This window comes from Mesoplodon mirus, assembly GCF_964341445.2.
Source record: "Mesoplodon mirus genome assembly, chromosome: 5".
NCBI classification, from domain to species: Eukaryota; Metazoa; Chordata; class Mammalia; order Artiodactyla; family Ziphiidae; genus Mesoplodon; species Mesoplodon mirus.
This window is the reverse complement of record NC_138980.1, coordinates 93,682,219-93,708,286: the sequence shown is the minus strand read 5'-3', so window position 1 is coordinate 93,708,286 and position 26,068 is coordinate 93,682,219. Positions and strand designations below refer to the sequence as shown.

At 37.4% G+C, this 26,068-nt stretch overlaps 1 protein-coding gene across 2 annotated transcripts; it reads left to right on the top strand.

Moving 5' to 3' along the window:
- Positions 1 to 419: 419 nt before the first annotated feature.
- On the top strand, positions 420 to 22,946 carry SLC25A46 (solute carrier family 25 member 46). 2 transcript variants are annotated; one of them, XM_082621916.1, is made up of 8 exons: positions 420 to 837; positions 3,377 to 3,419; positions 4,234 to 4,291; positions 6,671 to 6,748; positions 7,202 to 7,302; positions 15,073 to 15,129; positions 16,365 to 16,422; positions 20,775 to 22,946. In XM_082621916.1, exons 1-8 carry the CDS (start codon positions 546 to 548, stop codon positions 21,351 to 21,353), a joined length of 1,266 nt encoding a protein of 421 aa, XP_082478042.1. In that variant the 5' UTR covers positions 420 to 545; the 3' UTR covers positions 21,354 to 22,946. The 2 variants fall into 2 exon arrangements, with proteins under 2 accessions (XP_082478042.1, XP_082478043.1); XM_082621917.1 differs by lacking the exon at positions 420 to 837 and adding an exon at positions 909 to 1,080.
- The last annotated feature ends 3,122 nt before the right edge of the window (positions 22,947 to 26,068 follow it).

Sequence of the window (26,068 nt, the reverse complement as noted above, 5' to 3'; positions counted from 1 at the left end):
GCGGGAGGCAAAGCCAGATGTACGAACATCCCGCAACTCTAACCTCTAATAGCTCCTTCGTGGCAGGCGGGACACCAGCCCAGCGAAGAAATAAAAGAGCTAGACCTGGGGCCTTTGTGTGGGGCGGGGCATTTCTGGCTGAGATCCGATTTCTGGCGTCAGCTCCATCCACGCGTCAACTCCCTCTAGGAAACATCTTTATTCGACCTCCTCTCATCCAGGCCGCACCTCTTGCCCCAATTCCCTCACAGCATCTCTCAGTACTGTGTTTCATTAACCGCACAGTCATTTTCCCACTCCCTACTAAGGGCCGCAGTTTTAAGAGTTTCTGCCGCGTCACCTTAGCAACCGTGTCGCTAATGGCCGCCGGAAGAGGCTACGACCACGTGCTCCCCGAACGTCCGGATTTGTAACGTGACTTCCGGTTGTCAGAATTTCCCCAGACGCGGCGACTGCCGAGGAGTAAAAGCTGTGTGGCCCGAGGTCGCCGTGGCCCCAGGGGTGGTGGGCTCCGGGTGGGCTCTTCTCATCCTGCCCCGTCTGCGATGCATCCGCGGCGCCCGGACGGATTCGATGGCTTGGGCTATCGGAGTGGTGCCCGGGATGAGCAGGGCTTTGGCGGCGCTTTCCCTGCAAGGTCCTTCAGCTCCGCGTCGGACCTGAGCCACTGGGTGACAACTCCCCCAGACATCCCGGGTAGCCGCAACCTGCACTGGGGCGAGAAGAGCCCGCCCTACGGTGTGCCCGCCCCCTCCACCCCGCTCGAGGGCCCAGCAGAGGAACCCTTTCCCCGCGGCGGCGGCGGCGGCGGCGGCAGCGTGCCCGGGCAGAGCAGCGGTGAGGGACCTGGGGCGCACTGTAGGGGCGGGTGGAGTGGGGAGCCGCAGCACGGGTCTTGCAGACCCCGGAAGCCGCGCGGAGGGTCCCGCCTCCCGGGCCTCCCGGCCTATCGCGCGCCACACCCTGTGCCCTCCTTTAGTCCTCTGCCCCCGAAGCGGGCCTCCTCCCGCTTCTTCACACCAGTGTTTTCTCTGGGATCACCTCCAAAAGAAGACGACTGACTTAGCTGTGGTCTGCATGGTAGGATTTCGGAGGGTTTTGGCGTATTACTTTCCATGACCTGAATCAGGAAAGACGGAAATGGTTTACTGTTTATTGGGAATCATGTGAAAAATGCCTAATTGACCAACAGCTGTATTTCCTTGAAATGTGGAAGGAAAGAGAAGTATTTCCAGCAAAGGCAGTCTTGGGCTCAAATCTGCCTCTACCACTCTTAAAAGCTGAGAGACTTTCTTAACCTCTGTGATTTCTTAGTGTTCTCATCTTTAAGGTGTGTAGAAGAATAACTCAGGGTTTTATAAGTGTCAAAAAAATGAGGTGTGAGTAATGCCTAGTACAGTATGGAGCACACAATAGGCTAAATGTGCATCTTTCCTTTTTCCATTTACTCATAGTAATTGTATCTGTTCTAGATCCCCAAACTACCCCTGTATTTTCCCACCTCCTGCTTTCTTTCTCTGACTTTACTCCACTAAAAAGTCAAAATCACTAAGAGATTTTCAAGATAAGTCTTTGGAATCAAGACATAATTATTCTCTGTAGGATGTCAGAAGACTTGTTTTAATTTCAACACTGTATGATCTAGATATTGTCAACATCTGCTGTATTCGTAAAATGGAAATAATGCCTGCATCTTCCCATCCTCCTGAAATTGTTAGAATAATAGATTACATCCTTAAATATTATGTATATTCCAGACATAAATTGTATTCTCATTTCTTTGACTTTGACTTGGAAATACAGTAATATTTATTTGATTTGGGTTACTGGGAGTAATAGACTTCAAATGTCATCCAGTGAGGATAGATGGAGGAGGATCAGTGACTTACACAGTGTCATACAGTTAGTTTTTTCACTCTGTCTAGTTTTTTTTTTTCCTACAGGTCCCAGAAGGAGTGCTGGAAAGTTATAAATGATTGAAAATGCATGTATGATTGCTACACAGTTACCTTCTTAGGCAGTAAAGCTGATGTTTTTATCTTTTCATAATGTATGCTTTGATGGTTACAGTGAGGAGGAGCTCTTAATAACCAGGGTTTTGTGGGGGTTTTTTCAGCAGTTTAGAGGCTGGTGAATAACTTTGCAAAGAGGATAGAAGCCTGAGAGACTTACACAGTTAACAATAGTAAACCTTCCTGACACCTTCCAGAAAATGTCAGTGGTATTTTCTGTTAATATTAGCAGATGACCTGTACACACACAAAAAGGGAAAAGCTGAAAGAAGGAAAGTATCTTAATTGGGCAAAAGGAGCTTCTCTCTACCTTGCACGTTTTTCAAGGCAATAGTGAACCAAGTGGTTTCCCCAGAGACTGTTTATGTGACCTTGTTCTGTCTGTCAGGGAATAGTGAGGGCATTACTTCATTCAAAAGAGCAGAGATGAGAGGGAGGGATTGGAGAAGAGAGGGGAGAGAAAAATTATCCCTTGTGAATATTGTATTATAGCTGAAATTTAATGTGTGGTCTCTTGGGGTTATGATATTTCACCATTATGATTTTAAGTTTTCCAGTTAAGGAGAAAAATATTTTATTTTCTGTTTTGACATATGCATAGGAATTTTCCAGCTGTAAACTCTTCTAATAAGACTATAGATATGCCATCAGCTATAGTGCATATGGACGCAGTAGTCTATCACCGAGACCTAATTAAGCAGCTACTATCAAAGTATTTAAAACTTGGAGAAATAGAGACGAGAGCCTTATTTACCCATTTCAGTTACCCTAAGTGATCTTTCAATTTAATAATTTTCATGGGTATTTTTGCTTGCAACTAGTGGCTTAACATAGGTGCTCTCCATCAGTAACAGTGAAGGACGAATTTTACAACATGGGAGGTAAAGTTGGTGAAAGTATCAGTCAGAGTCTTCTCTAGAAAAAATTTTAAATTATTTGTAGTCAGAAGTTGAAAACTGGTAGCCCTTAGATTCTACCTGCAAATGTGTTTGATTTGGTCCACACAACATTTTAACGCTTTTTAAAATAGTTGCTAGTATTTTAAGATTGGAAGATGCTATATAAAAATGAGAATATCTCTTTAGGAAAATCACAGCTTTGAAACCTTGGACTCAGAGTCCCATGTGGCAACAATGGATTGGAGCTGAAAAGCAGTTGGGCCTTTAGAAGGTCTACACCTTGCAACTTGCCACAAGCCTCCACAGAGCTCTTCACTTCCTCAGATAGCCTCTCTGGCCCCTATCAGAATTTGATTTTGGTCTATGGAGTTTAAATGAATATCATGTTAAAAAGAAAATACTTTTTGTTGTTTACACAGTAAACCTAAATAATGGTTATGAGTAATCTTATTACTTCTGTTTTAGAACAGCTGAATAGATTTGCTGGATTTGGTATTGGACTTGCAAGGTAATTTTGTCTAAAGATTTTTAATTCAAGTTTTTATTTAAAGTTCTTTCTTTAATGTAATTTATAATGTTAGGTAATTAGTATTGCTTTCTTTAGAGCAGTAGTTAAAATACTGAAAAATATTTTGCAGAAAAAAATTATTATTTAAAATCAATAACTTGATTTTTTCCCTCAGTAAGGATAGAGAATAGTCATTCAATTTTATAAACACAAAATAATTTTGTAAGGAATATTGTAAGAAGTTTCATGTGTCTATCCAAAGAATAAAATCTAATCTTGTCTCCCCTTCCAAAAAATAAGTAATTGTGCATTGAACCTTTTTGCTGAATATTAGAATTATAACAAGATATTTAGCAACATAGCATCTAGGTTTTACTTACATGGTCGTTAAAATCCATATAACTTAAGTGCAAAGTACATCAAAACCAAAATTTACAGAATTTATAGGGCAGATGGCTCTTCTGATAGGAACTTTGTTCATAGGACATCCTCTGAAAGAAATGGAAAGGGGCATTTAAATTGTCTAGGAAAGAAGTTTTCCATATCAGGCATACAAGATGTAGTTTTGTCTTTATACTGTACATATTAATATTATATGTTGTTGCTTTTGCTCACCAGTTTGCAAATCTGGCTTTATTTTTTTCATATTGAATCTTGTTATTGGTACAATGATTTGCAAACATGTTTAGACATTTGAAAACTTTTTTTTTTAATTTTAAGAAAAATGCATAACTTAAATAATGCATGATTCTTCAAGAATAAATTCAGATTTATATGTGTTGTAAATTAAATGTTATAAATTATTATTTTATAGTCTTTTTACAGAAAATGTACTGGCCCATCCCTGCATTGTTCTACGCCGCCAATGTCAGGTAAATGTACTTTCTATGATTTTCTAAACAGTAATCCTAACCCTGATTTGAAGTACAGACCTCAGATAAATGACTGAGACCATGTAACCATTATCCCATGTGACATGCACCAAAATCTATAATATATCAGTTCTCAAACTTTTTGGTCTTTGAAAGCTCTTAAGTCTTAAATATTATTGAGGTCTCCAAAGAACAATTGTTTATATGGATTATATCTATCAATATTTGCCATTTCAGAACCCCAAACTGGAAAAATTTATGCATATATATATACATATGTTTAATTCATTAAAGTATTAATAAACTCATTAGATACTGACATAAATAGCCTTTTTATGAAAAATCACTATTACTTTTTTGAAAATATCTTTAACGTCTGGCATAATAGAAGGCAGCCAGATTTTCACACTGCTTCTGTAGTCAATTTGTTGCAACACTTTTTCTTTGAAAGAAACAAGAGGTAATTGGCAGATATTCTTCTTTGATACTACATCAAAACTCAATAAGTGGTAACTTTTAAAAAGTTATTTGCAATGTGAAATCTGAAACCACGTCAATTAACTTTTTATACCCTGTTACATTAGAATCTATTGATTTGTACTTCATGTTGAATAGATTTTTTTTTTTTTTTTTTTTTTGCGGTACGCGGGCCTCTCACTGTTGTGGCCTCTCCCGTTGCGGAGCACAGGCCCCGGACGCGCAGGCTCAGCGGCCATGGCTCACGGGCCCAGCCGCTCTGCGGCATGTGGGATCCTCCTGCACCGGGGCACGAACCCGTGTCCCCTGCATTGGCAGGTGGACTCTCAACCACTGCACCACCAGGGAAGCCCTTGAATAGATTTTTTATGCATGCATGCTTCTGTTACATCATGCATTGATTAATTGAAAAATATTGATTTACTGAATTATATAGATCATCTAAGTGTTATGACAGTTGATTTTACAGTATCAAAAGACCACCATCATTAAAATTGCTACCAGTCTCACCAGAAAAGTGTTTCAGTTTTCATACGATCTTGATAGTGGATATAGGTTTTCCAGAATTATAATTTTTGCTTGTAAGCTCAAATTTATCACTGGCAACAAATACTGTTGTTGTTGTTGTTGTTTAATCAACAAGCCCACTTTGTTCAGTTTCAAAAACATGTCCCAAGTGTGAATAACTATATTCTGTTAGTTTTTCCAGAAAAAAATGGTGATCCATGAAAAAGTGGTTAGTTCAGGCTCACAACTCCATCGGACAAGTTCTTTTCCTTATGACAGCCATCTGCATTATACAACACACAGAATATTAATGAGAAAGATGATGTGTACTCGAGTCAGCATTTTATAAAATAAATGTGTCTTACTGCTTCACCAAGGGCATTCTTTAGGGAAAGTGGCTTTTGCCTCTTTATGAGTCAGATAAAGAATGCAATAAGTACAAAAATATAGTTTGGTGCCACTGCCTTCATTCATGCTATGGAGTGAGTAATTTTACCCACCATTGCTTTCGCAGTATTACTGAAAATGTCAACACAATAAAAAAGGCAGATGATGCCTTAGTATCAAGAAAATAATTTTGAACTTGTCAATCTCCTGAAAGGGTAATGAGGCCCTTGAGGGCTAGTGGACCACACTGGCAAAAGCTCCTATAATATAACTTATCTTCTTTGAAAATTGAGTTAGACAAGATAGAAATAGTTAAAAATTAAGCTGTTTATGCTTAGCACCAAAAAGTAAGCATATAGAGAGAAATAGCTATTTAAATAGCCCTAACAGTGTTACATACACTAGAACAGTGAATTTCAGGCGTATATTTTACATTGTGACAATATCACATTGTGATCCAGTGTATACTTATATATGAGGAACTTTTAAAAACGTTTTAGTAAATAATACCTTCAGAATGTACGATGCATTCTGTTACTTTATTTTTTATTATTTCACTTAATAAGTATTAGTTCTGACCCCCTATACTGATTTCATAATTTACCAGTTGTTTGTAGCTTGTTATTGCTTGCCATTGGTAGACAGGAATCTGCTGTTCCCTGAGTTCTTCGTGGCTCCTGTGTGTTAATGGCATGAGCATTTTGCCACACTGAACGTAATTCTGGTGTTTAAGGAAACATAAATATCAAACACCAAGGCCCTCTTTATTATATATTCTACATTACTATGTATATCGCACATTGGTCTTCAGGGCTGTATTTGTATAACCTCATGTACTGTACTTTTAAGTTATTTAAAGCACTTTCAAGAGTAATTTTGCTTATGTGTAATTTATGCTGACTTTAGAATTGAACTTTCATTTATGCTATGACTCACTGTATCTTTCATGACTTTTTATTTCTTAACGAGACAATAACAGAAAATAATCATGAAATATCTTTTTTACAGGTTAATTACCATGCTCGGCATTATCATCTCACTCCATTTACAGTCATCAATATTATGTACAGCTTCAACAAAACTCAGGTGAGAATTAGTCTGTACATTCTATTAAAGTTATTTGTAATGTGCCATTTTGCCTTAGTAATAATTAAAGCAACAATAATTCCTTTTAGTTATTAAAGATATTGTAACTCATACTAAAACTAACTTAACATGATAATGACATCTTCTTGATATCACTGAATAATCAGTAAATTCACACCTTTGCCAAAATTAATGAAATATTAGGGGTATTTAATCCATATTAGAGATACTTAATTAATTGGAGTGTTTATCTTCACCTAAATGTAGGCCACCCAACAAATATTAAAATAATGATAGGACTTACTTTAGCTGTAGTTCTTTACTAAAATGTCCTTTTGAATAATGCCTTACTGGAAAATATCAGTAAACATTCAATATCAAGTTTTATTAAGACCTTTTTTGGTTTCTTTTTTAGGCATTAACAGAAATAACCATAAATTTTGTTCATTTTAGGGACCACGGGCTCTTTGGAAAGGAATGGGAAGTACATTTATTGTTCAGGGAGTCACACTTGGAGCAGAGGGAATAATCAGTGAATTCACACCTTTACCGAGGTACCTTTTTGGCATTTTCTCAGATTAACTTCATATTAAATATATGACAAAATATGATAGTTGCTAAAAATACCTTGAATTTGAAAACTTGCCTGAAGTAGCTAAGAGAAGAAACTGAGAATAAATAATTAATTATATCTTATGGAATTAGTATGTGATAAAGAAAATGCTTCCTGGTCTAGTATCTATTGAGCTCTTTCAGCCCCTACTGCTATATATTAACAATTATCAACTAAGGAACAAACCTGAGTATGTGAGCAATTCCTGTTATTTAAGTGGCTACTTTGGTGAAGGAGACACATGTAAGCAAATTTTAGTACATCGTGATTAGTGCCGTAATTAAACAAACCCCTTTCAGAGTGCAGGGGACACTGCGTGGATTTATTGGCAGAGATTTTTTTTAACAGCTTGAAATCTGAGCTAGATCTGGAATTATGAGTAGGAAATAACTTGGCAGAGAAGGAGAGCAAGTAGAGGTGACAGCATGCCCAATTTTATGGAAGTTGGAAGATCCAGGTGATAAGTGTCTTGTGCTTAGAATATTGGGCATGTGTGGAGTAGAATAACATGAAAAGAGGCTGAAGTGCTAGACTAAAGCATGGTTCTGCCTTTGTAAGTGACTTAGGTTTTATTGTCTATGGAGTTGGGAATCTAAGGTGGGGATTGTTTCTTTTTGTTTAATATATGGGTTCTTTGATCAAGGATTTCTCAAGTGGCAGTGATTTTTTAAAACATGGAGTGTTGTAGACAGAGACGGAGAACTGTCACAGTAATCTAGGCCAGACGGAGAAGGGTCTGAACTATGGAGTAGAACAGAAGGGAGGAGCTGGATAAACATTTCTAAAGTATAATAGATAATTGGTGATAGACTGTGAATGGGATTATGGGAGAGTGAATTAGCAGCAGTGACAGATTTCTAGATTGAAATTGAGTTGGAGAATTCATAAAGAAGAGTAGTGGGAAAGAAGATAAGGAATGTAACTGTCAATAAATGAAGTTTGAGGGACTTCTCTGGTGGTCCAGTGGTTAAGAATCTGCCTTCCAATGCAGGGGACGTGGGTTCAATACCTGGTCAGGGAACTAAGATCCCACATGCTGTGGGGCAACTGAGCCCACGTGCTGCAACTACTGAGCCCACATGCACTAGAGCCCGAGCATTACAATTAGAGAGAAGCCCGCACGCCACAACGAGAGATGCCCGCGCGCTGCAACAAAGATCCCGCATGCTGCCAACTAAGACCTGATGAAGCCAAATAAATAAATAAATAAATAAATGTTTTTGGATAAATAAATAAAGTTTGAGATTCATGCAAGACATCTAGGGGGACGTGCCTAGTAGTGGTTGGAACTGTGGATCAGAGTCTCAGAGACAATTTGAAGCTGGAGGCATAGCTTTGAATGTTATGGCACAAAAGTGGCAGTTGAAGCTTTAGGATGGATGAATTTCCCTAAGGAGGACGTGTAGACTAGATGACAGAGAGTGGACCAAGGACAGAATCCTGGGCGATGTGTGAGTGCGTGCGTGTGTGTGTGTGTGTGTGTGTGTGTGTGTGGTAGGAGAGGTAATAGAGGGGAGTAGTAAGAGATGTTCACAAAAAAAAATTAACAAGAGCAGTAAGCTGTAGGACAGTGGCCTGCAAGCCAAGAGAGGAGAATCAGAATTGTAGATTCTTTTGGAGGGAGAGGGTAGAGAAATTGGAATGTTTGATTCTGGGTATATTTTCTCTCTGAAACAGGATACAGGTGAAGAAAGAAGGATGAGTACTGGGGTTATTTAGATAGAGCATAAGAACAATGATAGACATTTGAGACAGTCACAGCTATGAGTAGCAGAAAGGGGACCTTACAAGGAATACATGAAAATAATGTTAAGAGATAATGTTGGAGATCATAAATTTGTTTAGGTGCTATTTGGAAGGACTCTGTGATTTTCTGTATCAACAGTAAATCCCAGGGATGGAGTTAAAGACCGAGTGGTTTGTTATTCCAAAATTGGCCCCTGGCAGGGTGAATTTTTTGGATTGACAGGGAAGTGTGAGGTAGTTGAAGGTGCAACCTTTAACACAGCTTTGCTGAGTGTTACAGAGAAAACAAAAAATGTTTTGTCAGCTAAGTTTCTCCTCTCATACTTAAAAAAATCTGAATTTCTGCCCTTGGCTAACTTTATTCACCCCATTGTTTTTCATATCACAGGATAAGATCAAAACTTAGTACTTGTCATCAAATGTTCTTGAAGTTCTCCCACAAACACAAAATTCTATAAAAATTTAACAAAATTCAGTAATTTCTATACGGCAAAGAGTAAAGAATTCTGTATTTGCAGTCAAAACACTGTTGGTCCTGACTATTCCACTTTTTAGTTCTGGGACCTTAGGCAAGTAACACCATTTCTCTAAAGCAGAGATGAAGTAGTAACTTTAACTTCAGGTTGAAGGGAAGGGAAAAGAGAAATGGGAATGAGAGGGCACAGAATTTTGTTAAATTTTATTATCTAACTTTCTTACTCTGTAGACATAGAGACACATCAGTTGTGTGGGTATGTATTGTCTCTTGGTCATTTTGAATCTTACTAAAGAAGACAGAAAAGGTTATCTTTGTGGTATTCTACTTGGGTTAAATTTTTGTGGTAAATCTCACTCATTACTTCATTTATTTATTTAGCTCATACTTCCTGAGTCCCTACTATGTGCTAGGTTCTGTGTTAGAAATCAGGTATATAGTGAGGAGAAGAAACAAAAGGTACCTGTGACCATGAAACTTGGGATCTAGTGTAAGGGACATACGTTAAGTAAAATAATCCCACTAATGAATGAATAATTACAAACTGAGGCTTGTTCTCTAAAAGAAAAGAATATGGTTCTGTGACAGTATTAGAGTGTTAGGAACAGTGTCCCTAATAAAATGACACTTAAGCTGAGATCCGAATGGCATTCAGGAGACACAGACCAGTTGGTGCAGAGGCAATGCGGCAGGGGGAATGTGGAGAATTCCTGTAATTGAGGGAAGACTCACAGGGTTTGAGCTCATAGAGCAGGATGGAGAGCAAGAGCCAATCTGTGCTTGGCCTTGTAGGCCACTTTAAGAATATTGAGGAGTTTTAAGCAGGAGTCAATGACATGATCAGATTTATGTGTTTAAAAGGTCATTGTAAGTGGAGGTGAAAAGATTACAGGAGGACCAATGTAGAGAAAAGGATACATGTTCATAAGCTATCACAATCTAGGTGAGAAATATGGTAACTAGGACTAGGATGGTATATTTTGAGATGGATGTAAATGGATGATTTTGAGATATATTTAGGTAAAATTGATGGAACATGGTGATGGATTAAAGTTGGTTGATGATAGACAAGGTGTCGAGGATGACTTCTAGGATTTTGGCTTGTGTAACTAGATGTCAAATAAAGCCATTCTCAGACATACAGTGTAAACTTTTTTTTTTTTTTAATTCTAACTTATTTGGGCAAGGTTGACTTTTCTTGGGGGAAAACAAAGTCATAGCAGACACAGTATTAAAGCAGAAACCCAAAGCATTTCACAGAAGTTACCACTTGAGGAGGATGAGCTCTAGGGTCTCTGAGACTGAGGTTCACGGTGATCACTAGGTACAATAGGTGAGACAGTCTGGATTCACCAATATTTTTTTATACTGATTATGATCACATCTGAATTTGTGATCTGATCACATTATAGTTTCTCAGTATTTATTACATTTTATTATTTATTTATTTATTTATTTATTTATTTATTTTGCGGTAAGCGGGCCTCTCACTGTTGTGGCCTCTCCCGTTGCGGAGCACGGGCTCCGGACGCGCAGGCTCAGCGGCCATGGCTCATGGGCCCAGCCACTCCGCGGCATGTGGGATCTTCCCGGACCGGGGCACGAACCCGTGTCCCCTGCATCGGCAGGTGGACTCTCAACCACTGCGCCACCAGGGAAGCCCCTATTACGTTTTTTTAAAAAAATGTATAAAGCCCAGGATCATCATCTGTGATCTCTTTCTTTATCTACTGTTCAGATCCCTCCTAAATCCTTCCCCAAACCTTCCCCCAGGTGGAGTGAGTTAGACTTTGTGTTGCTCTACCCTAAAGTACCCTTTCCTTTCATGTGGCATTTCTCAAATCGTTAGCATAAGGAGCACCTCTAACCAAGGCTACCTGTATAGTTCAGTCTCTCACAGAATCCATTTAGTTGAACTCCAGCTTAGTTTGACTCATCTCACATTTGTAGTTGTACCAGTACTGTTTTACTGTTTTCTCCTCATGTTGTCTGTTTCTCCTAATGACTCCTCTGAATTCACTGACTTTAAACACATTCCATTTTAAATACAATGAACTCTTTCTCCAATTCAATAGATTTCCTTTCTGATTAAGTTCTCAATTAGGGAACAGTAAAAGAGTCTAAGTATAAGAAAGAAAAGTTATAAGTTTGACTTTGGACAAGTTCATTTTGACACAGAGAGAAGTCTAAACTGAAGATAATAGATTTGGGAGGTTCTGAAGCATCATCTTGGGTAAGATTGCCTGGGGAAGGAATGTAACTTATATAGTAAGAAAAGAACAGGACTTGAGCCTTTAGGAACTCCAGAATAGGTTGCTGAGTTAAGAAAAATGCCCCTGCAAAGGAGTCAAAAGTAGAGACCAGAAGAGAGGAGAAAAACCAGAAGAGTATGGGATAGTGGAATACAGGGGCAGGGAGTGCTTCCAGAAGGAGGGAAGAACACAAGTGCATGTTGGCTGCTGAAAGGTCAAATAAGGCACAACCTTAAAATGCCTATTTGATTTAGTGATGTGGAGGTTATGGGGTCCTTGGCAAGAGCTGTTTTTGTAGAATAATAGGGTAGAAGCCAATTTGGAATGGGTTCAGAGGTGAGTGGGAAGCTAGGACATGGAAATAGCAAGTTTAGACAGTCCTCTGTGAAGAGGAGAGATGAAGAGAAGGAGCTGGAAGATGAGGGGCTTGGGTTACATTGAGGGAAGATTTTTTTTTTTTTAAAGAGGGCAGTTGTTTGAGCACGGGAAAATAAGAGGCAATGGAAAGTAAAGACTGTATAAATAGAGCGTTATTTAAAAATTCTATTGCTTTTGTGTATTGAATATGCATGGGAGTATGTGTGTTAGTCTGTCAAATGAAAAACTTTGATAAAAAGTAAGTCACTTCACTTAGTTTTGTTGCTCATTTGAAGGGCAGTTTTTGCTTGTGAAAATAGCGAGTTAAATATACGTATATATTTTGGTATTTGATGATGAAATATAAAAAGGTTTAATCACAAGTAGATTTTTACACTACCCTTTTTCCTGAAGCATTTAAATGTGCTAATTTAAATTTCTAGAGCTGTGGCAATAAGATTTACACATTTTATAAAGGAGTAGAAAGCAGATACCAGGAAGAGCATCTCAGGTTTTTGTTTTTGGTGTTTTTTTGCGGTACACGGGCCTCTCACCACCGTGGCCTCTCCCATCGCGGAGCACAGGCTCCGGACGCGCAGGCTCAGCGGCCATGGCTCACGGGCCCAGCCTCTCCGCGGCATGTGGGATCTTCCTGGACCGGGGCACAAACCCGTGTCCCCTGCATCAGCAGGCAGACTCTCAACCACTGCGCCACTAGGGAAGCCCTCAGGGTTTTTTTTATACTTGATTCTAAATTTCTTTTTTCAGTCTTTTTACCTTAATCCTAATGATCTTACGAACCGGCAGCAGTAATTAGTATTCAAAGGAAAGGTGGCCCAGTCCTTACAAAAATGCAGGTCACAGACCCATCTATCCATAATGTTAATGGAGTGCGCAAACTTAATGTCATAGTAACCTGTGGTAACCCTTTCTGAGGCCATAGTAACAGTAATAGAAGTGCCCAGAAGATTTACAAAACTTTTAGCATATTTACAAAAATTTTAGCATATTTAGCATTGTTTTATAATCATAAAGTCACTGTCAGTAAGTTAAGTAGCCTAATCTTTTTTTTACAGTTTTCGTCTTAATCATTAAATGTCATTCCAGCTGTAGTTTTTGATAGTTGTTCAGGCCTCATATAGTATTCTGGTATTAATTTAATCAGAATGTGACTCAGAACACTCTCTAAGGTCTTATATGAATCAGAGATGGTTGTTCTGTTGTCTACAAGTTTCTCTGCAGACCTTTCAGTCTCCTAGAAAAATGTAGAAAAGTTCACATACCACCCATGCCATAAGTGTACTGAGTTTGTTTTTAGAGCACTTACATTATCAGTGATTAATTTCCTTTACCTTTTTAGTATAAAATATATTCCTTTGTCTCCTTATGATTGTCATACTTACTCATTTCAAATAGAAAATGTTTTTCTCAGGTTCCTGCTGTGGCCGTGGTACATGGGTGCCAGTGTCATCAGGGGAACAGGTGGCAGCCAGTCTCCCCTTTATTTTACATTTTCCTTTTCTCTATTACTCTGCCTTCCTCCCTCCCCTCCCCTCCCTTCCATCCCCTCTGTCTTTTCATTCCCCCCACCCACCGCCTCCTTTTTACTTTCACTTTTATTCTCCATGTTCTTTTCTCCTTTTTGACTTTTCTCTTGATATAACTTTCTCCCTTTTTGTTCTTCATTCAGCTTGCCTCTCTCCTTTTTCTTCTCTCTTTTCTGGTTTCCAAAGGTAACCTAAATGGTAGGAAGCACGCAGTCCTAGACCTTGGTTCCAGACCTGGCATTCTGCCTCTCTCCTTTGAACATATCCCTGTGATCTTTTTGACCTTTATTTTTCTCGTAAGTAAAAGAAATAGGACAGTACCTGCTCTGCTTATCTCACAGGATTCCTTCTTGTATCAAATGAGATGAGAGGCAGTACAGGCAGATAGTATAGACTTGAAGTCATACGGACCAGGGTTTAGACCCAGTTGCACCGCTAACTAGTTGCATGGCTTTGGGTAAGTTATGAACCATCTCTGAGCCGATTTCCTCATCTATGAAATTGGGGGTTACAGGTTCATTGTGAGGGTTAGAACTAATTTATGCAGAGTGCTTTGCACAATGCCTGGCATATAGTAGGAGCTAAAAAAGACAATAGAATATAATAAAGGTCACAAAAGTAATGTCATCTTAATAAGTAAAGGCACTTTGAAAATTAGGGGCTATACAAATGTATGTGTCATTCTGCATTACAGTTACTTAATTTTGTTTTGTTTTCTAATTCTCATTCTTACATACATTTTAAAGCTTTTTTTATTCCTTTATCCTATTTTATTGTTTCCCTTTCCCTTCCCTGTCCATTGTTTTCCTCAGTCTATCATTTTTGTATCTTATCTAATGTCTCATGTTCATTTTTTTTTTTTTTTTTTTTTTTTTTTTTTTTGCGATATGCGGGCCTCTCACTGTTGTGGCCTCCCCCGTTGCGGAGCACAGGCTCCGGATGCGCAGGCTCAGCGGCCATGGCTCACGGGCCCAGCCGCTCCGCGGCATATGGGATCCTCCCAGACCGGGGCACGAACCCGTATCCCCTGCATCGGCAGGCGGACTCTCAACCACTGCGCCACCAGGGAGGCCCATCATGTTCATTTTTATAATCAGTTATAACTCTTCCTCCTCTGTCATCCCCTTTTGTCAGTACATACAGAAAGACCTTCTATGTTTTTTCTCTTTTCAACCCACTGTAATTGTTTGACGGGTCCCAAAAAGGAAAATGTTCATCATGAGAATATATTTCTCCCACAGATTAAAAAAAATTAAAAATTGATTACTTTTTTAAAGCTTAAGCTAATTCAAGATGTTTTTAAAAACATGGCTTTTATTTTATTTATTTTTTAGGGAGATTTCACATAAATGGAATCCTAAACAAATAGGAGAACACCTTCTACTGAAATCGTAAGTATCAAAAGCAGCATTTATATTGAAATTTACATCCATTTTTATAGTATTAGAACTGAAAAACTTATTAAATAAACAAAGTGAAGGAAAGTAGAGCAATGAAATATTTGTGGGACTAGAACTTAATCAGAAAAGTAACATAGAGTTTAGGAATAAAATCCTGAAATATATGTTATCTTTTAAATAACCCTTCTAATTTGAAAGGCTAAAATCACAACCTAATTTTTCTTTGTGTTCTTAGGAAGTTAGCAGAGATCTTCAACTTGTTAAACCTGAATTGCCAGGAAAATTATTACTCATTATTATTATCATTATTCTCTTAGTAAGCAGACATACAAATTTATATTTGTATGGTGATGAGTAAACTCAAAACCTTAATGTCATTAAAACGTAGTCCTAAAGGCACTTAGTGACTTTACAACACTGACCATTTTTATAGATTAGAATTTTACTCTTCACTTTTTAATTTTTTTTTAAGATTGGGAATTGGAAAACCCCCAGCTTGCTGGCTCCCTCTGTGGGACATTCCAGCACATTATTACTTAGTGATGTTCCATTCACCTTGAAAACCACTACTTGCCAGGACCTGGCCCATAGGGTTAGGTAAGTCCCACCTTGACATTATTTTAAATAACTATATTTTGCAGGCTTGCAAAGTTGTAATATTACTATATCTAAATAGTGGCAATAGGAGGCAACTTTGCAAAGCTGTACAATATTGTTTTTTAATAATAAAAGGGGACTTCACTTACCATGGAAGACTGGCTTAGCTCTGCTGGGTGGGAAATCTGGGAATGGATAATGATAATAGATAGGACAATAGCAGAACAGTAGCCTTGTTCAGATATCACTAAAAAGGCAAGCAATGGAATGGATCCCTCAACCTAAATTTTAGGCATCAGATTTACAGGCTACATTAGCTATGTGCAGGTAGACGTCCAAACAGTGAATCATAAACAAGCCTACATTTTACTGGTTTAAAATAATTTTCTTTACAGGCTGTCACTGTGTTATTATTAATACTTAATTTTTCATCTCTAATTGTTGAGTAAAGCATCTTACATTACAGGTCTCTGAAGTATCTTTAGGCTATAGGTATTAATAGTTAAAAACCTTGAAGATATTATTCAAGCTTGAATATAAATTATGTTGATGTATTAATGTAGATATTAAAAAATTTAGTGTAAGCATCTTGTTTCAGTATACTGATAAGTTTGTTTTAATTTCTACAGCCTAACTTATATAGTGGCAATGCCTTTTTACTCAGCAAGTCTAATCGAAACAGTACAGGTGAGCTATTTTTTCCTGTCATTTTTTTAATTAAAAATGTTTTTGGAATATTCAGTATATTGTGTATGTCTGACAGTATAACAGAAAAATTTAAGACGGTATCCTTCTAAAAAAAATTTTTTTCTCGGATACCATACATATATCAAAGATTATATACTAGGCACATTGCTGGTGTGTCTGTTTCCTTTGCAGATTCACTTCACACTTTTAATTCTTTTTATCCCTTACACAGGCATTGTGTAAGGGATACTGTACTCTTCATTCAGATATCTCAGAACCCAGCCTATGACCTGCTCTGAATACAAAAAAATCTATAGGGTTGTTTTTTGTTTTTGTTTTTTTCTCCAACTTTTTAATAACTCAAATAGTTATGGCTTATCAGACAATAAATTACTAATTACCTGAACATAAAACATGATGGATAATCATCCTAACAGTGAGAAGGTAGTCCCCATAGGTAGTTTACTAACAGCAGTCTTTTTAAATATGCCTTTTAAGGAACATTTGATGCTATGGTGTTTAGTATATACTACAAAGCGAAAGCAATCTCCTGCTAGCATTTTAAATTGTTTCACTATTTCTAACCACATGGTGGCACTTCAAGTACATCGAATTAATGTACTTTCTCACATACCGTTCCTGCATTTAAAACTGTAAGAGAGCTAACTTAACTTTACCCTGTACACAAAATCCAACTGTCTACCACCTGTCTTCTGTCTCCAACGTCAGATCCTCTAGCATATTTTTTTCTTTGTCATAATCAGCGCTTATGAGTTTCCTCTCTATAAAATCTCAGTGGATCAGCCTTTCCTTTTCTAATTACTCTTTTCCACTTAATTGCTTTTCTGGCCATATCGTTGTTTTTCTTTTCTTTTTTTTTTTTTTTAAAGGCAGAAAAAACTGTATTCACGCATAAACTCGTAATGACCCCATCTTCCTGCACAACTTTAGAAACATTGACTTATTACAATACAAATTGGACCAAATGGTGAAGGAACTCCAGAACCATCACAGACCTTTCTCGCTTCACTACACAGTGCAGTGGAGCGCGGCACAAATTGAGGAAGGAAGTCCTTTATGTGTTTCACATTTACCTGCTTGCCTTCAAACCCCAGGGCAGAGATTCAGTTGGGGGTGGGTTGGGGGCAGAACCTACTGTTGATTTTTTATGTGTTTATTTTTTAGAATTATTAACTGAAGTTAACATCTTGCTACCCAAATATTGTCTCCTATCCCCATGCATTTGGCAATGTGAAAGGATATAACCTTTGTATGGGGCTGCAGTTTGCAGAATTATCACTTTATGACATAGCCTCATTTTATAGATAAGGAAGATAATTATTTAAGGAAAACAACGAAACAGCATGATATATTGGGGGAAAACAAGTTTTAACTTTATGCAGACCCATATCACAGTCACATTTCTCTACTTAAATTAGACCTGTGACTTTAAGCAGATGTCCTAACCTTTTTTAAATCTTAATTTTCTCATACATAAAATGGGAGTAGTATTTTATTAACTGAATTATAAAAATTAAGAGAATTATTTATGTAAAGTGCCCAGCTCACTATATGTTCATTTTGTTTTGTTTTGTTTTGTTTAACCCAAATGCACTGTTTTTTTCTGCCCCAGGTTCCACCTGCTGACCACCTCCTTTTGACTCCTTTTGTCTGATTTTCTAGTTCTCTTTTTTTTCCTTCAATTTCTGCTCTCTTGAACATCCTCCTTTTCTTTTAGTAACCGCTTACCATCTCTTCTCCTGTAGCTCCGAGGCACAATCCTTGACCCTTTCTGCTTTGTATCCCATATTCACTGTCCTGGAGAACTCATTTACTTGCATGAATCCTTTTAACTCTCACCTTTATATGAATCTAAAAATTACAAAAGTCTTGATTTTCATATTTCTTTCATCCTTCATAACCAGTCAGCCATCATGCCTTCTCAGTTCTAACTTCAGGGAGTATCTGAGATTGTCTGCTTCTCCCCACCGATAGGCCACCATTCTCTTTCCTTCTTGTTACATCAGCTTCTTTCTCCCTACCATGTTCAGTGGTTTTTTGCCTGTCTGGGGAGCTCAGATCTCTTTGAGCACAGTCTTTCCCTTGAAAAATACACATTTATATATAGATCTCCTAAAGAACACCACCATTCTTCAATATGAACTTCCTAGTGATCTGTTGTCTTTACTAAGAATCTTTGTTCTGTTTCCTGCATTTTAAAGTCCATTCTACATATTCATGCAAGATTAGTGTTCTTAAGTTGCAGTGCTTATATCCTTTTGCTGATTAAGGATCCACGTTGACTCATATTCTCTAAGATCAATTTCAGACTTCTCAGCATAGTATTAAATCAAGGTTTTTACTGACTTTACCTTTCAGCTAATCTTTCTTAACTGCTAAATTTTTTTAAAGCTCATTTTAAAATTTTAAATTTTAAATAAATGAATTAAATTCATTTATTGAGTGCTAACCTATATCAGGCACTGTTATAGACCCCGGGGATAACATAGCAAACAAAAACTTTCTGCCCTCATGGCACTTACATTCCTGTGGGGAAGACGGACATAAACAAGATAAACAAAGGGATACTTCATGGTGCTAAGTGCTAAAAAATAAAACAAGGAAATGAAATAAGATGTGTAATGGGTAGCAAGGGATGTTACTATTTTTTTAAGATCAGGAAAGTTCTCAGAAGCAAAAGTCATTTGAGTAAAGGTCTGAACTTAAGAACTACATGGATATTTGGGAGAAGAACATTCTAAGCAGAGGGAAAGCAAGTGCAAAGGCCCTGAGGTAGGATTATATCTTACGTGTTTGAGGAGCAAAAACAAGGCCAATACAGTTGAAGCTGACTAAGGAAGGGAGAACAAGAGGAGATGAGGTCTGAGAGGAAAGAGGGAGAGAGATCACACAGGACACTGAAGATCACTGTAATAATTTGGCTTTACTTTGAGGGAGATGGAGAGTCTTTGGCAGGCTTGAGCGAAGAGTGACATGATCTAACTTATGTCTTTAATAGGATCTATTTGGCTGCTGTATTAAAAATAAACTGGACTGGGAAGGGGGCCAGAGGCAGGTAAATGGATCAGGTTAGGTGAGCTCATTTTAGTCTCATGGTTTTAAATATGTTCTCTTCACTGTAAACTCTCACATTTGTACGTGCAGCTCGGACCTTTTCCTTGTAGTCTAGATTATAAACTCCACTTGGAGTTTACACCTTAGACTTAACATTTCTGAATTCTTGATCTTCTCCCCCAAATTGCTACCCCAGGAATATTGTCCAACTCAGTAAAAGGCACTGCTATTCCTCCACTTCTTCTGGCCAACAGCTTTGAGGTCATCCTTGTCTTCTCTCTTTCACACCCCAAATCAAATCTACCAGTAATTCCTATTGGCTATAATTTTAGGATAAAAGCACAGTTGCAGCATTTTATTTCCTTTGCTACCTGCTAGTCCAATCCACCATCATATCTTTAACTGGTTTCTCAGCCTCTGCTCTCATTCTCCTCTACACAACAGCCAGTATAACATAAATTGTATCTTACCCATCTTATGCTTAAAACCAACTAGTCACTTCCCATCTGACTGGAGGCCAAGGTCTGCACAGTGGCATGGTGTGGCCCCTGACTACCTTTTTAACTTCATTTTTTGCTGTTCTCTTCTTCAGTCATTGCTGCAGCCAAATTGGCCTCTTAGTTGTTCCTTTTCTGCCTGACCATGCCTCTGTAACCAGTATCACAAACTTCCTTATACATATCCCCATAATTGTAAAAAAGCAGAGACAAGGCAGATGATAATGACTCATGTTTATTGAGTGTGTTCTGGGTACCAGGCCTTTTTTCATTTAATGCTCCCAGCAACTCTGTGCATAAAAGGTAGGTAGGTCTAATTCCATTTTTATAGAACAGTAAACTGACTCTTAGGAGAAGTTAAGTAAGTTGCCCATGGTCACATTACCAGTAAGTACATAATGGAGGTGGGTTTTAAAGCAATGCTTAAGAACTCCAAGCACTGTGCTACCTCTTCAATGTCATGTACAATATTTGTTGCTTTTCAAAATGTGTCCTAAGGAGGTTCTTGAGGGTGGGGAAACCAGGTGTGTCACCCTCCACATCTCTTCCCCTGTTTCCTTCCCCCAATAAGAATAGCTCCCAGCTTCACTGCTATCTGTTCTGTGAAATTTTATTTGAAAAAAGAATCTAATGCCTAGATAACATTTGAAGTTTGCAAACCATTGATGTTTTTCCTCTTTAGTCAGAAAATTAGGATTTAAAAGGGACCTAGAAAGAATCCTTCTTTGTGGCAGAATAAGCAGATGTTAACTTTCACTCATTTCATCATTTTCATTTCAGAGTGAGATAATTCGAGACAATACTGGAATTCTGGAATGTATTAAAGAAGGAATTGGAAGAGTGATAGGCTTGGGAGTGCCTCACAGCAAACGACTACTTCCGCTTCTTTCCTTGATCTTTCCTACGGTGCTGCATGGGGTGCTTCATTACATCATTAGCTCAGTCATTCAGAAGATTGTCCTGCTAATTCTAAAGAGAAAGACTTACAATAGCCACCTAGCTGAGAGCACTAGCCCGGTGCAGAGTATGTTGGATGCTTATTTTCCAGAGCTTATTGCTAACTTTGCCGCCAGCCTTTGCTCTGATGTTATACTTTACCCATTGGAAACAGTTTTGCACCGCCTTCACATTCAAGGAACACGCACAATAATTGACAATACAGACCTTGGCTACGAAGTGCTTCCAATTAATACACAGTATGAGGGAATGAGAGACTGTATCAATACCATAAGGCAGGAAGAAGGAATGCTTGGTTTTTATAAAGGGTTTGGTGCTGTTGTAATACAGTACACGCTGCACGCAGCTGTTTTACAGATTACCAAGATTATTTACTCTACTCTTCTTCAAAATAGTGTTTGAGATTTAGATTCCTGGTTAGTCTGAAAGACATCATCTGGATACTTTCTTATGAAATTATGAGGGATAAGAGTGAAATACTGTTGGTGGGAAATGGATTAGAAAGTGAAACTGGTAGAAAAAGTTCATGCTGATTATATTGACTCTTCACTTTTTAAAAAGGTTATTGGTATATATTTTGGATTCAAGGTATTCCAAATTTGAAAACTGAATAAAGATACTCATATGAATTAAATTCTAGCTAGTGTAGCACTAATGCTGAACTAAAAACGATCTCGGGAAGAAGCAAAATTTTGTCAGCAAACTGAAAACAAAATTTCACAGAGCTGAATTTATTTCATATGACTTTAATGTTTATTACATGTTTAGTTCACCTTCTAGATTGATATTGGTATGTCATTCTTAATACCGTGTATAGTATAGCAGGAGGTCATAGTTTACCTTTAAGCAAATAAGTTATGTTATCAGTAACCCAGACAAGAAGGATTAGATTTGGCAATCTGTAAACAGGAGCTGAGGGTTTTAAATTGCACTGTCCCTGTATAACTTTAATGGCTGCACATTTATTATATAAAGCCACTTATATGCATACATATAACTTGGAATTTCCTTCATCCCTACAAATTTTCCACTCTTAGATCAGCTTACTGTATAAAATGCAGTTATGTATTTTCTGCTTGAATATCAGAACAAAATATTAAAAGCCAAGGTACCCCAAAGATTTAAGGCAAACAGCTTACTTGTCCATATGCAAACCCACCATTTCAGTGCCAGCAACTTAGAATTTGTCATGTTTATAAAGTTTGATTTGCTTATCTAGCCTTATGAATCATCAGACTGTTTTTAGAGCCACTCTTAACAGAGATAGAATATAAAATACTCATGGCAACTATTCCTGCTTCCACATTTACAAATTGTGTACTAAAGTGAATATCACTTGCCATTCATTTCTGAATGACTTGACTTAGAGGAGACACGATTAAAATTCACCTGGGAATTTATGCCTCTTGCCTTCCATATAGTCATCATTAAATGATGGCTTCAATTTTTATTTTCTTTTAGTTTTTGTTCATATTTTCATTCTCCAAACTAGATATACATAAAGGGAAATGCAGGTTTATCCTTATCACCTTTTATTGAAACTTGTTTGGATGAATACTGATGAAAAATAGAACCCTTAAAGGAAGTTTGTCCTTGCTTTTTATGGGTGATGAAAAGAAGTAAATTTCAGCAAATAATAAGCAAAAAAGTTGGTCATCAGTTTAATAAAAAAATTCTGTCTGTTCCTAAATTGAATTTGGTGGGTGAGGCTCTTCATATAGTAAAATGATATACATTTGATTAATCCATCATTAAATGTTTTAAAGTTTCATTTCCTCATGTGAATGATCAGTTTTACTAGGAACCATTTAGCACACTGAAGTACAGTGACTTTGCACTGATGTTGTCCAACCTAGAATGCAGGTTCTATTTTACTGAGATCTATTTTACTTACTAAATGTCAGTGAAATGGTTACTTTTTGTGATTAATAATGTTGGAACCAAAAAATGACATCCAAAAAGTGTGAAACAATACGTTTGTGGCAACTCTCTCTACTATCTTGTGTATGTGTGGTTTTTTTTTTTAATGACTAAAACATGTAAGTTTTCCATTTTTCCATTCCACCATGAGGGAGAAAATAAAATTAAACACAAGTTGTACTCGTTCAGATTATGGTTTACCTTGTCCAATCTACAGCACTTAAATTGTTCTCATTGCTTTTGAATTAATAAGTAAATTTTTAGATGTTTATAATATGTCCAACTTCCTAAAAACCTTTCACTTTTATCATAATCAAAGAAGATAGTTTCAGACAAGAGTAAACTTCTGAAAATTTCAAGTTTCAGAAAATTTCTAGAAGAACAGAATCTGAATGAAATAAAGTATCTACTAGTGAAAACCTGGGATCCTTTAGCTAATTACTAGATTTTTCAAGATTATTTTATGAAAGTTATGAAGATTCAGTTATATAAATCTGTCTCGTGGAATCCTTTACAAGACTGATAGGCTGAACCACATACAAGTAGGTTGGTCTTATTTTCTGTCTCTTTGGAGAAAGAATACAAATTAATATTAAAACTAAAATTGATTGGGAGATTGGGATTGACAAATATACACTAGTATGTATAAGATAGATAACTGATAAGAACCTGCTGTATAAAAAAAAATAAAATTCAAAAATTCAAAAAAAACTAAAATTGAAAGGCAGCAAGTAAAATACTAATTTTTTTAGTACCACTCCAAATTAGTTGAAATATAAAAAATCCTTAAAATTCAAGCACTTAAATGCCGGCCAAATATGTTTAACTGAATTTAGAAAGGAATAAGCAAAATAAACATTAGACATGCTCTTTCCCTTTTAAAATTGCTCTATTTCTTTAGCATATAGGTTCCAAAATCAAATACCTATGGGCTATATTTCTTAAGATGATAATAGCTTAGAATAACATTTTTAATTCAGTATGATTAACAGTATCACGAGTAAGAGTCTATTAAAATGTTCCACAGTCCCAGTGATCCACTTACATAAGCTAGATTTTGGCCATGGAGCTGAAGTATGATATGCTTGCCTTACATTGTTGGGTTTCTTAACTTGAGTCAAATAGTCTGAAAGCGATGGAATTAAAAACTGAAATACCTGGTAAATGTTAACTTACTATGTTAAGTGAATTTATGAATTGATTTACTGAATCTGTTTATAAATCCCTTTCCTCCGAGAGACTTTATTTTATGGTTTCCAGAAAAATAATCTCTAAGTTTACATAATTTAAGCCTCCAAACTCCAGCACTAGATGTTATAATTATGAAATAGTAACAAACAAACGAATTTCAAAATGGTTATGGATTGTGGAGTTTGATAGTGTTTTCAGAAGTAAAACTGAGAGGCAAGAGGTCTTGCTCATTTTGCATGTGTGCTTGCCTGCTTACAGCTGTCTTTTCAGCACTGTGTTTGTTATAACCCCACAAAGCATTCACTTACTGACTAGGCACAAACACTTCAGTATTTCCGTGTATTCATACATATGCTCAGAAAATAAAAGAAAACACATGGCTTTTTGTTTTTTTCAAATGAGATTGTGGAGGATGTTTACCCTCAGTTTGCATACTGGGAGGTCTTGAAAAGATAGCCAGGTTTGAATTAATTATTTTTAATAATATATAAGCAAAGAAAATCCCCGTGGTAACAACTCACATTGCACCAGAATTTAAGTGATACTTAACTTCGGCATTTCTGGTTTCTCTTTTCTTTCAAGTAGTTATACATTTCTCTCCCTTTCCTTCTCTCTCTCTCATATAAACTGGATATATAATGTCTTTCTTTTGAGTCACTGATTATCACTGATATGCTACCAAGTTGTATAATAGAGTAACAAAAACTTGTGATTTGACAGTGAATTTTATAAAATATTACCTCAGCTAGAAGAGGTGTGTTGTCTGTATTTTAAGTTTTTGTCTCACTGGTACTTTAAGTGTTTTCAGTAAATTGTGTAATATGAAAAGGTTAAATAAAATGTTGAAATAAAATCATTAATTTTCTCTTACTGATGCTAGAGTACTACTAAGGCTGGTGGTGTAGGTGTTCAGAATATGCCCCCCCAAAATATGCTGTGTCGGCATATTGATTATTTTGTATTAAAGGTGCCTGAGAGGGCTTCCCTGGTGGCGCAGCGGTTGAGAATCTGCCTGCCAATGCAGGGGACACGGGTTCGAGCCCTGGTCTGGGAAGATCCCACATGCCGTGGAGCAACTAGGCCAGTGAGCCACAACTACTGAGCCTACGCGTCTGGAGCCTGTGCTCCGCAACAAGAGAGGCCGATAGTGAGAGGCCCGCGCACCGTGATGAAGAGTGGCCGCCACTTGCCGCAACTAGAGAAAGCCCTCGCACAGAAACGAAGACCCTAGTCAAAATTAATTAATTAATTAATTAATTTTTTAAAAAAGGTTCTTGAGAACCAGCGGGTGCAAAAGGACACTCTGACCCTCCTTTGTTCCCCTGAAAGCAAATTGCCCATGTGAAAGGTACTCTCCCTGCACCAGAAGAGAGAATTTAGGGCTGAGAAAACTGTATAAATAAACCTTGTTACTTCTTCACCATTTACTACCCCACCACAAACCCCTCTGCCTATCAATTCTTCACAAATTTACTGTTTCTTCGTCTAAACGTTATAAAAGCTTTCAGCTCCGGTTCCCTTCTTTGAATCTCATTTTATGGGGATTCAGTACATACAAAATTAAATTTTTCTCCTGTTAACCTGTCTCATGTCAATTAAGTTATTAGACCAGCTAAAGACCTAGAAGGGAAGAAGGGAAGATTTTTCTACACCTACAGGGGTAAAAGAAAAGTTCACTTTTGTAGGTACAAATGAAGATCAAGAAAAATATATATATAAAGTTAAATTTTTTTGCCCATCATTTAAAAAATCATTCTGATGTAACTGTGATGTGTACAAAACAAGTAACATATTTCCTTACATAAGGTTGCCTATGTATCATCTCTGGTATTACACAGTCCCATAGTTGGTCCTTACAACTGTCCTCAGGCAATTTTCTGAGTAGTGCTGTTTAGGGAAGAAATAGATATAAATGGTGGGCATTGCTTGAAAACACTAAGGAAATCAAAAAAACCCTTCAGCTACTTAGGGCTAAGAATAACAGTTGAGACATGTAAGAAACCCCC

Excerpts from the sequence above, each read along its gene's own strand:
- SLC25A46 (XM_082621916.1), top strand. The coding sequence starts at position 546 with ATGCATCCGCGGCGCCCGGACGGATTCGATGGCTTGGGCTATCGGAGT. Across the intron at positions 15,130-16,364 it reads GAACACCTTCTACTGAAATC|CCTAACTTATATAGTGGCAA; the intron begins GTAAGTATCAAA and ends TAATTTCTACAG. Across the intron at positions 16,423-20,774 it reads GTCTAATCGAAACAGTACAG|AGTGAGATAATTCGAGACAA; the intron begins GTGAGCTATTTT and ends TTTTCATTTCAG.